This window comes from Strongylocentrotus purpuratus, unplaced genomic scaffold, assembly GCF_000002235.5.
Source record: "Strongylocentrotus purpuratus isolate Spur 01 unplaced genomic scaffold, Spur_5.0 spur5_scaffold_5, whole genome shotgun sequence".
Lineage (NCBI taxonomy): Eukaryota > Metazoa > Echinodermata > Echinoidea > Camarodonta > Strongylocentrotidae > Strongylocentrotus > Strongylocentrotus purpuratus.
In genome coordinates this window covers 376,183-388,884 of record NW_022145611.1, presented here as the reverse complement: position 1 = coordinate 388,884, position 12,702 = coordinate 376,183, and the positions used below count along the sequence as shown (strand labels likewise).

At 39.0% G+C, this 12,702-nt stretch overlaps 1 protein-coding gene across 4 annotated transcripts in view; it reads left to right on the top strand.

Moving 5' to 3' along the window:
- The window catches only part of LOC754884 (nesprin-1), a 127,407-nt gene that overhangs the window by 107,536 nt on the left and 7,169 nt on the right, over positions 1-12,702 (top strand). For all 4 annotated transcript variants that reach the window (XM_030999729.1, XM_030999728.1, XM_030999727.1 and 1 more), the window contains 7 exons: positions 437-714; positions 2,678-2,834; positions 4,395-4,491; positions 5,317-5,519; positions 5,971-6,150; positions 10,894-11,043; positions 11,571-11,789. In XM_030999729.1, coding sequence (XP_030855589.1) covers positions 437-714; positions 2,678-2,834; positions 4,395-4,491; positions 5,317-5,519; positions 5,971-6,150; positions 10,894-11,043; positions 11,571-11,789 — 1,284 coding nt within the window. The remainder of the gene's footprint in view (positions 1-436; positions 715-2,677; positions 2,835-4,394; positions 4,492-5,316; positions 5,520-5,970; positions 6,151-10,893; positions 11,044-11,570; positions 11,790-12,702) is intronic.

Below are 12,702 nucleotides of genomic sequence, written 5' to 3'. Positions count from 1 at the left end.
TGGTTTATCTTATTGAATTGCGTTATGCAGGTGAGACCGCTGAGAGCGTTTCCCTTGATTTAATTTTTTCCCAACCTTTTCCCGATTTTTTTTCTTCTTCCCGATTTAATTTTTTTTTTTTTTTTTAATTCCTCCTCCGTATTTTCTCTATTTTGCCCTATTTTCCCCCAATTTTCTTACTCGAAAGGGGGGAATGTTGTTAGATGCCATTTTTCCCGCGAATCCTCTTCTTCTTTTTTTTACTCAAGGGGGGCGTGGTTGAGGGGAAAACAAAAAACCTATTATTTTTTTAGTGCTCACTATCACCCCTGATACAACTAGCTGATGACATTTTTATGAGTTCCAGAATACAGACCAATATTACAATTCAATTTTCTTGACCATGACTGTATTATAGAAAATGAATTGATTAATTTCATATTTGACCTCCATCCAGTTCTCAAGTACTGACTCATCAGATGAAGAAGACAATGAAGGTGAGCCTATGAGTGAGAGCGACAATGATGAAATCCTTCCAACCCATCTATCACCAAGCAGAGTACACCGAAGACCCTACGATGCAAGAGCCAGGTCTAGGGGCAGCTCCGCAACCCGTTCAGCATCACCAGGACCGAGTGAATATGTCTCAGGCAGGATTACTCCAGCTAGTGGTGTATCATCTCTAGACTGGGATGAGTACATGACAACCAATGCTGATGGAGAACCAGATGTCAGGTAAACCTCTTTAACTCTTTTAGAAGGCAAGGAGACAAATGATGATGGCTTGCCATCCCAAAATAGAATGGATAGAAAAATAATATCTTGATTATCAACAATTTGTAGATTTTTCTCAAACATATGGCCTCTTCTTTAAAGATAAAGTTCAATTCTGGTCATGCGATTGCATTGTGAAAGAAACGATGTAGAATCTGTCAGGAAAATATGATCATGTAGCATATAAAGATGGGTGTGTCGGAAAGGTTCTGCAGTCATCAAAATGATAATAAATTTGGCCCAGTCTTGGTATAGTGACAAGCACTGTGCACAGAAAAATGAATATGGGACTACACAAACATGTGGCATAAAAATCAGGCCTCATTTTTAATCTTTTACTTTTACATTTAGAATATGAAGGTATATGAAGAGCCATGCTTTTCAGGGATCATTTTTTTCCCTGATGCTCTTTCACACTTTAATAATAACAATGATTACGCTCACAATTTATTTGTCACCTCTCCCCAGAACTCAACCTTCTCTTTAAATCATTGAAAAGGATTTTAATAGGGTAGAGGCAGAAGATACATGTTTGTCCTGACTTAATAATACAAAAATGTGCTTAGTTACTCAGTGCAACCTCATATTGTTTTTCCTGATGGTCTTACTGTAACATTTCTATGAGGCTGTTCACACCGGCAGAGATAGCGCGGTCTAGCGCGCGCTATCTCTGCGGTGTGGAAGGTACAACGTCGTTTTGGTCCGCCCAACAGCGAGCCACGGCGAGCCACGTCGAGCCAACACTGGAGCACCTCTTGGGGGTGGTCCACGAGAGATAGCGCGGTCTAGCGCGCTCTAGACCGGGCTATCTCTGCCGGTGTGAACCCGAGCTACGATAGCACGCCGGATTTAATCGTTCTACACGCGGGGAATTTTATACTCATTCTATTTTGGTGCGATCTGAATCTGAATCGGTACAATAGGCCATTTTCGTAATGTAACCAAATTTAATGCATAAGTGTTTGTGAGGTGCCTCAATACAAATTATTTCATTCACCTGATAGGAACAATAGTATTTCAATAGTCAGAATGCAACTGCATATATTAAATGTTGCTATATAGGTAGGTCAAGCCATAATGCTTGTCCAACCTGACAACAACTAATGTATGCAGTTTGGATTCTGTCTATTGAAATACTATTATTCTTATCAGGTGAATGAAATAATTTGTATTGAGGCACTTCACAAAGACGTATGCATTAAATTTGGTTACATTACGAAAATGGCCTTTTCAACACTCCTAGTTCGTAATAGCGCGCGAATTCTTTGACCGCTCTGACCTCATGACGTCACGCGTCATGACAACAGGACCTCTCAAAATAGGGGGTGCTACGATAGACCGCGCTATCTCACTGCGGTGTGGATCCGGCGAATGCCAATGGGCGGACGGACCGTGGGTCGCGCTACGATAGCGCGATCCACGGTCCGCCCACGGTCCCCCCTTGCGGTGTGAACACGCCCAATGATGCTCGATAAATGACTTCAAATACTTCTGGGGACTTTAAGAAGAAAGAGTTAATGATTTTATTGGAATGAAGGGGTTACAGTAATTCAACAAGATTCAAGTAGTCCTTAAAATTTATATTTTTATGGTTCGAACTCCACCTTGGCACTGTCATCCTTTGGCAAGACATTAATCCACATTTACCACTCTCCACCCAGGTGTTACATAGATACCCAGTAGGATGCCAAAGTATTTGTAGTTTGTTCAGGATTGTGAGCATCTCTAAATTGGCACCTGGCTGGAATGCTCCCCAGGGAGTGGAGAATGTTCCAACAATGTGTGCGGAAAAAGCCTGAATCCAATGACCAAGATAATAGTATATTTGTAAAGTGCTTAGAAACACTGTTGATGTATTAAGTGCTATATACCGTAAACCCATAATATTATTATTATTTTGTATGGTATTGATCTCTTTTCTTAGGTGGGGTAAGAACAAACATCGTGGTGGAGAGCCTATCGATGTGTTGTATGCTCAACAGCTGATTGATAGCTGTACATCTCAGCTGGAGGAAGCAGAGAATATGGTCACCTGTAAGACACCTATTGGACCTGATGTTGACAAAATCAAAACAGCCTTTGTAAGTTTACCCTCCGATTAGAGTCATACCTTGTGGATTTCTAAGTTCTGCATGTGTGTGGTTGTGGATACGTGGGTACCGAGGACATACAAAATAACTGTATCCTCACTTTGATAACCACTCGCAAAACAAGGACGTCCATGGTTAGAACAATGTGAATTGTTCAAAATTTGTGGCCCTTTCAGGTAGGGGTAAGTTTATTTAGGTGCTCTATAAACAAAAAACAAAGGTCCTTGCTTGGTTATGATGAAAATATCCATGTCCTCAAACATTTAATAAGATACTGATGGGTACATATGATTCCTGGATGTACACCAGAAACACACATGATTGAGTTTTTACTGCTGTATCTTAGATATGTTTGTTTATGTCTCTGAACCAACCTCTCATATCAGTTATATCACCATCCAGTAGATATGACACAGTTTCAGGGTCTGTCTGAGCAAGTTTATAGTCAAAGACATTGAGCTGCGTGTACCACTAACGGTACCACTAGACCAACTCACATCTAGTGCTGTGGCACAACCTGCACATCAGTTTTAGTCAAACATTTATATTGTTCTGGATGGGATACCTGTATTTGTGCAAATGAAATCAAGGAATGTACAAAGCACAAGTTTTGCATATTGATTGTTTAAAGGACAGTCTAGTGTAATAATCGTATCCTCCGACAGTATGCCGGAGGATACTTTGGATTCAGCAGCGTTACGCCGCCGCTGCCCCCGCTTCCGCCTTGTCCTATTCTTGTGTGCGCTCTAACTACCACATTCCTTGACGGATTTCTTTCAAATTCTTTGGGATAAATAAAATAGGGGGATCAATCATGATAAAATTATTTCCATCTGTACATTTGGGGTTCCATGCATTTGAAAAATATAACTTGTGTAAATATCTATTGCAAGTTTAATAGCAGACTGCACCGTTCATAAGGCAAAAGCAACATTTGAGTATACTAGTAGTCTTCATTCGATCATGCCTGTAGACAAAAGCCAACTTTGAGCTACAAGTAACTTATGCCTCAGTTACATTTACCGCCGCGGCCATGGGTCTAAAATATCTATGGCCAATATTCGCTGCATTCCCATGGCCACATACTGTAGTAGTCACATATGTTAGGTTAGCCGCACTGGGTATTTTGAATTTATAGAGACAGAAAACCTGCGACTGCTGTACGGTCTTTGAATTGATGACGCACGGTTGCCTTTACGCGTCCCTGCGGCGGCCGTAGGTTTTTGACAAATAACAACGCTTGACGTATGGTCGCTGTGGAACAGCTCTACGGCATGGCTATGGCGTGTGTAATTGCTAGGGCGAACCTAGAAATGAAAAAAGTTATAACTTCGTGCTATAATCATACGGCGACCCCTACATCCTGTAAAATATAGAAATACGCCATAGGGTGACCCTGAGGCTACTGCAGATCGCTGCTTGTAACTCTCGATATCATGGGCCTACGCAAATGTGACCGCAAGGCATTTAACCATATGAATTACTGGCATAGTTTGGGGTCTATAAACAGTACATCAATGACCTTTTTGTGGGTGTTTTTTCCTATTACAGGAAACAGTAGCTGAGAATTGTAAGAGCTGTATAGCAGCTGTAAAGAAAATGGCTCCTCAACTCAATGATCATCCTGTATTAGCACGTCAAGTCTCAGGTCAGTTTGGGTTAATTATGATATTAAAGTAAGGGTTAATAGTCATAGTCATTAGATTTAGAATGTCTGTATTAGAGTGAATGATATACCTCTCTTTAGAAATCTAGCCATCTGATTGGTAAAAATTGCAGTCGTGATTTTAGTCATGCCCTCATAATCACCTACCATTCAATAGTCTTTTGAAAAGTGACCTCATACCCGCCTATACCAGTAAATAGTCTTTTAAAAAATGCCCTCATGCTGCAATCCCCATTGGTTTACGTGTTAAAATTGTCTTTGTGCGAGCTCTGACACCGTACAGTGCTTTTTGTCTGCAATTCCCAAATGATTGAAACTTTCAATCATTTTTCCAGTGACGATTAAAAGACAGTGTCTCAGATTTTCTGTGATGTTTAAACAATCTTTACTCAATAAAAGGATAAAGTGAGAATTCTTGGTAGATTTTTGTTTCAATTCGGCATATAAAAGACATATCAACTGCTTTAATATTCGAGATCTGGGCGAAGTTCTCTCCCTGAGGGTGATGCATATATATTATTATTTCAGCTTACCCTGGTGCAAGCATTAAAAAAAATTCTTCCTACTAGGTACCAAGATTACTTTTGGGTAAAGAATGGCATTTATATATTAGTGTCTTACCAAAATTGTCAGAGCCATGGCTGAGACTTGCATCACAAAGTATGAGATCCCCCGTCTAGTGACACATCCGTTATATCACAACACCTCAACAGTGTGGGCATAGTGAATGTATATACTGAAAGGCTTTAGTGTTTCAGATCATTTGAGCACTTTATCTAATGAATAAAATTTTGTTTGTTATTTCAGGTCTCGTAGGTCGATGGGAGGTTTTACAAGGAGAACTCATGGAAAAAGGAGCAATCTTAAGACATAACTACCAGACATGGCAACAATATGATAACGATCTGAACAATCTGACTATGTGGTTAGACCAGGCAGAAACTACACTCTCTTCACAAGATAATAGTGGTGATATAGGAGATCTTGAAGGCATCATTAGAATGTACACGGTACGATTGCTATTTCTCCTTCTCATTTGCTATCTCTCTCTCTCTCTCCCTCTCTTTCCTCTCTATCTCCTTTTTCCTCTCTCTCTCTCTGTATAGATGTCTGCCTCTGTCTTTCTCTTCTCCATACCCTTACCCTTTTTCTTTCTTTTGGTGTGTCTGTAAATGCTAACATTCTTCCTCTTTTGACTTTGTTTTTGTTTTTCTTTATCCTTCTAGATGGTTTACTTATTTTCTCTGTTTCCTTTTATGCTTAGATAAATACATTCTGACATTTATTTTATCCATTTTTATATTTTGTCATCCTGTACTTTGAAATATTTTGATACTTCAGAATATTGATAGATCATTTTCATTTCTCATGGTCTATAATAAGATAGATTTAGGCCTGTCTGTTTTTTAAGGCATTTTTTTCAACATTGATGTGAGGCTGTTTATTTGTTTTCTTGATCAGGACTTCATGTTAGGTCTGAGTGCAAGGCGTACCATTGCATATTCTGTCAATCTGTGTAGCCAGCAGTTTGTGGATCCAGATACTCCGCAGGGTCAAGAGCTCAGCTACCGACTTCAGGTCATGAACAGACGGTGGGAAGGTGTCTGTGCTAAGGCTGCAGACTGGCAGAAGAAACTACAGGTACATATACTTTTCTTGCTTCTTGACAATAATGTTTTTGTTTGTTTGGAACAATATACATATGTGAATGGACAGTATTTGGACATTACTTGAATTCACGAGAAGAAAGAGGCCTAACCCCATCAAAACAATTTTTGATTTCTTAAGAAAAATATGAATATGATATGAGATAAGTTTAAGAGACAGAATATTTTCAATGTTCTCAGGGAACCTTTCACATTATGATTTGATACATCAATATGAGTACGTTTTGAATCTAACTTGTTTAATTTTATTTTTGAGACCTGAAAAGCTGTTTTGTTGGATCTGATCTAGGCTTTCTTGTTTTGTATTCACTTACTGGTAGTCTTGTTCTTAACAGGACATTGAAATTGTATAATCCCATATGCAGACACATGGGAACCTTCCTAGTACCGGTACTGAAGGGAGAAAACACTAGGTTCTTTAGAATCATTGATAAATACATGTAGTAATGGCTGTGAAAAAGACTATGTAAATCAAATGCACTTGCCATACTACATGTGTAGGATACATATCTCATTTGAATTATAAACTATCATATCATGAAATTAGATCAAAGCCTCAAACCTATCCAAACTTTATCAATGTAATAGAATGTGACATGAACCCTAGATTAAAACCATGGTTAGTTATGACATTGTACTGTACAAGCTACCAGCTGGTTTTCAAACTGGCTGTGTATATGAATTACATGACATGTGTAGCAGGCAGCAGACCAAGCAGGCATCGCATATAACTCAGGTGACCAACAAACTCCCATCCCAAGACCCTTTGGCACTGTGGTCTTGCCTTCACTGTCCAAGAAAACCTAGGTCTTGGATTGGCCTCTATAGCCACATCCCAACCCACATACCTAAAATTGACCAATAATTTTCATCTAGCTTCTCTAGAAGGACAAACAACTTGTGTAGTTGAGCACTTAACCCGTTCAGCTCGGCATTATTCAGCCTGATAGCCACCTCACAAACGAGATTAAAAATCGAACACGCCGTACCGTGAGACCGCTCAGCGCGCGCCACAATGCGTGTGCGTTCATGCGGCCAGAGGCTTCGACTAACGGGAACCTGCGTATGCGTAGATCATTTGGCAATCTGGCTTCGTCATGTCGAGAACACGTTGCACGGTCGTTCTCTGCTGTGCTCCAAGCCTCTCAGTTCTTTCAGCTCTTTCGTAGGGTTTTCTTCTTCGTTATCTTTTCTTCTTCTTCTTCTTCGCCTCATTCTTATTTTGGTTTTCTTCTTTCTCTTTTTATTTAGATACTCAATTTTATGAGAAAAATACACAATTTATAAGAAATTAAAGATTTGAATGTAAATCTCTGTTGCATCATATTCATATGAAATAATTTATCAGCCTAAATTGAAGGTTATAATATTATTTTGTTGGACATTATACTATAGCAAAAAGATATAGACATGATAAAATGAAACTAAAGAAGAATCCAGAACGGGGGGGGGGGGGGGGGGAAAGGAGAGACAATATTTAATAATAAATAAATACAGTACAGACTATAAAACGATGCGCCCAACTTTCTCTCTCTCTCTCTCTCTTTCTCTCTGTCTTTCTCTTTCTGTCTCTCTTTCTCTTAATTTGTTCTTCTTTCTCATCTGCATCTTTTCTTGTTGTTCCCTTCTTCTCTTCTTCTCCCTCTTCTTTCTTTTCATCTCTTTTTATTTAGATACTCAATTTTATGAGAAAAATACACAATTTATAAAACTAAAATTTTGTATGTAAATCTCTGTTGCATCAATTAATATGAAATAGTATATCAGCCTAAATTGACGGTTATAATATATGTCGGACATTATACTTTATCGAAAAGATATAGACATGATAAAATGAAACTAAAGAAGAATCCAGAACAGGGGGTGGGGGTGAAAGGAGAGACAGCATAGCATAATAATAAATAAATACAGTACAGACTATAACGATGCACCCAGCTTTCTCTCTTTCTCTCTATTTATCTATCTTTCTCTGTCTGTCTCTGTCTGTCTGTCTCTATCCTCCCCCTTCCCTCTCTGAATACGTCAGGAATTTCGTGAAATTGGAATTGTGCTTCAGTGTATTTTATTTCCGTATCGCGTTGTTGTGTTTGTTTTTTGTTTTTTGGAAGGGGGTGGCTAATAAGGAATTAATCGCCGTAGTATTGGTAGTCTTTTATTTATTCAAAAATAAATGATATTGAAAATATAGTAATTCATTATATTACGGAACAATAAAGAAAGAAGTGCAAACAACGTGAGAATTCACTTTATTTGTCTTCGTCTCCATCTGTTGTTCAACCTATCATGTCAATAAAACTTAGATAATCCTCATTTCATGATCAGTTCTGTAGATGGCATGAACATGTATACATGATAATGATAATGATGATGATGATGATGATGATGATGATGATGATGATGATGCTTACAATATTGTAATAAAATAGTAATAATAATAACAATTATTTTCTTCATCTTGCACTCGCTTTTCTTCATTGCCAGAAACTTGTTTTATGTTGCCTTGCATTTTTTTCAACAATGGTAGCATCTTTGCCCGGGAAAAGTCTCATATTCGTGGCTTTACCGCCGGAGTTGCTCAAGACAAGAGTAATATTCCGTGGGGAGAGAGAGGAAGAGTTAGGGGTCGTTTTTCAGAACATAACATTTGAACATTTCATATGCTTGCTCAAACCAAGACAGGCTTTAGGTTGATCAAGATATTTTACTTCAACCTGCTCTAAAATTGTTACATGCCCTCGTAAAGGTGTATAAGTTAGAGTGGTTGTTTGTATTGTAATGTAAATTGACCTATTTACGCCTACATCCTCTTCTTTCAAAACGGCAATCTTCCAGAGTAGTAACTTCTTTACATTCTTTTGTTCCCCCTTAGCGTGGGGCAGCTGAGGGAGCTGAGATAAGCCTTTCATAAAAGAGGAGGTCCATACATGAATGATTCGCTAAATTGGTCAAATTGATAAAATGAAAAGCATATTGTCATGTAAATACAATGACGTAAAAGATAGCTGTGGAGTAAAAACTTTTGAGACAACAGGCTTTATAGATAACTTATGGAAATATTCAATCTGATTTTCATATCCTTATCTATCCGGGTTTTTTACCCCCCCCCCCCCCCCATAGGCTCAGCTGTGGCTTGGTCCCCCGTAACTCCAGGGTCGGTTCGGTATGGATCGAGGGTATCACTACGAGTGCTGGCGGGGTTTACAGGAGTATTTCCATTCATGGACTCTGCTGTACCCTCTAATTCGAAGAAATCATCGAATGTCGTTGTTTCATATTCTTCATTTTCTACGTCCGACGAATACTCTTCTTCGCTTGATAAGTCCATTTTATCATATTCATTTTCTGAGTCCGAGTCAAGGATCGCTTCTCGAGCATCTTCAACGCTAAAAAGAGGCTTCTTCCGATGACGAGACATTTTGAGAAACTATCTTACATAGATAAAGAGCAGTTATAAGCAAAGAATTGAGAACTAATTTGTGCAACCAACTATCATGAAAATCAAAAAGCTGAACTAAATAGTAAAACTCCGACACTTTATAGCACGATAAGTAAATAATAGCCGACAACCTTGAAACAAAACAATGGGATGGACTATATCGAGACTAGCTAATCTCCCCAATAATAGGTCGGCCCGGTACCCTGTATACGTACCCATGAATTACCTGAACTGAGAGCGCGAGGTCGAACGAGACTGTAATATACTATAAGCTATTCAATAATCGGCCCGAATAGGCGTCAATGACCATATAAGGCCAAGGCTCATGTATTGAACGGTGTATCCGCGCGTGCCGTGTACAAAGGTATTCAGAGCGAGTGTGGAATTCGCTGCCTGTAAAATCATTATGTCCGGCTTACACAGTCCTAGGCATAGTAGACCCAGCTAGCTAGCAGCAGCGATTCCGAAAATCTATGAAAATAACGTAAACTGACTTGCATGTGTTCTATACGAATATCCTGAAAGAGGACTCATGCATTCTCATGCTAAACTTGTAATAAAACAAAAAATACGCATCTACAGTCGGTAAAAAATGAGATGCATGTAGCCAAAGGTTCAAGGTTTGTATACAGATAGTTTATATTGTATTTAGAAGGTGAATAGATGTACTTTTCTGCAATAAAAGAAGCCCTTGCTCGGACCCGAGAAATCTCGGTTCCCGTTTGTGAGTACGTACCTAGGGGCCCGAGAAATCTCGGTTCCCGAGCTGAACGGGTTAATAATAATGATAATACTTGGTTTATATATATAGCGCTTCCAAACTATTATTACCCCGGCTTTAGCTGTGCTGCCATTACGGCGCTCTTGCATTTCAAAGAATTAATTCCTGCCAGGTACCCATTTACATCACCTGGGTTGAGTGTGGCAAATTTAGATCAATGTCTTGCCAAAGGAAATTAGTCCCACGAACCTTGTGATCGACAGTCCGGCGTCTTAACCACTCGTTAAATTGTTATTGTATCATTGTTTTAAATGGGGGCACGCTACAAGAGTCCTATCTCGCAACCCGGGGCAACATGTCTGACACGGCCGGTTGTAGCAACTACTCCGAAGATCAAGATTAAATCTTGATCTAAGAAGACACGAACGAACGAACCACTCGCCCACGGCACCTCCAAGGCTGAGGCTTTCTTTAAAAAATGTTTTCTAGATCTCAAATATTGGAGTGACTGTTATTGACAAAAGGAGTACCAAAGATTATTTTTTGTATGTTTCTTTCAGATGGCTATTGTGCAATGTGAAGAGTTTCATCAGACAACAAAGGACCTTGAATCTAGACTCAATGAGATTGAGACAATTATGACAGAGAATGAACCCATCGATTTCAATGCTGATCCTGAGATACTGAATAATCAATACAGAATATTTGCTGTAAGTCAGGGTTTTTTATCATGAACTGACTTTTAGCTCTTATGAAAGAAATTAAGAATACACTCGTCTTTAGACCATTTTGGAGTAGCACATATATGTCCTCTATACGACCTCAAATATTTTTTAAACATAGGGGAGTGTAGGTGTATTAACTGATTCATATCAAATTTGTCTCTTCCCAAGTTTTAAATAGAGTGACTTTCAACCAGAGGTTCATTCAAATGATTTCTGTTGGGTTGAATGCATTAATGCACAACCCCCTCAACACCATTATTGACCAACCGGGGCAATGTGATTTTGAGATTTTCTTTTTAAAATGGGTAGTGCTCAGACATTCATAAATTCCTTTAGGTGAGCACCCAATCAAAACACTATGATATATCATAATATGTCAGCAATTTCACTTGGTTTTTAAGATAGTGTAGCTTCAGTATGGGTGTTGTTTTTCACTTGCATTATGTACTTGAAAGGTTCTTGAGCACCTAAGACAGTATGAAAATATCAAGTACCTTTATGTTTTGTTGTAGTCATTTAGACAAGAGCTTGAGGAGATGATACCTCGTATGAGTTCCTTGAAGGATACGGCAGACCAGCTCTTGATTGATGTGGACTCACCAGACTGTCGGGCTACCAGGGAAACCCTTCACCTTATTGCTAAGAAGAGTTCTTCTCTGCTTCAGAAATGTAATGATAACCTGGAGCTCCTGGAGACTAAAGTGGATCCCAGTCAGTTCCAACTGGACAGGGTAGGTCTATCTTCCTCTCAAATAAGCCTCATTCAGATATGACATGTCAAAACTTGATGTTTTTATGCCTCCGCTACAAAGTACCGTAGCTTGAGCCATTATTGTTTTCGGGTTTGCTGTACATGCTGTTCGCGTGATCGCATTATGTCAAGAAGCAATCGATGGATGCCAAAATTAAGTCATGTATGTATCTTGCAGAGACAATGAACTGATTAGATTTTGGGGTCATGAGGTCAAAGGTCACAGGGCTCATAATGTACCGGTATGCAAAAATAGCTTGTGATCACATCATTACAAACGATGGACTGATCACCATCAAACTCAAGACATGTACTGTATGTTTTTTGCAGAGCAAATGAACTGATTAGATTTTGGGGTCATGAGGTCAAAGGTCACAGGGTTCATTATGTATGCAAAAATAGCTTGTGAACGTATTATCAATAGAACCAACGGATGGATTACTGTCAAACTCAGGACATGTATGTATCTTGCAGAACCAATGAACTGATTAGATTTTAGGGTCATGAGGTCAAAGATCAAAGGGTCATACATGTACATGTGTATGAAAAATAGCTTGTAATCATGATATTCTGAGAACCTGTTAGTGGGTTACAATCAAACCTTGAATTTTAAAAATTGCTTCTGTTTTGGTTTGTAAAATCGTTCTATGGCGGAGGCATCATTTACAACTGTGCGCAGTCGAAGATCCATCTAGGGAGGCGACAGTATTGCATTACAAATAAGGTGGGCAATTACTAGCAGCTAGCGATCAAGAGGACGCATGCACATAACTTTATGCCTTTCGCGCTCCGGAATGATGCGATGCCAATATTTTTGCTTGTTGATAAATTCGCGATAATATGCAATATGAAAATTTGCGAAAATTACAGCTTATACAATATTACCCATTCTC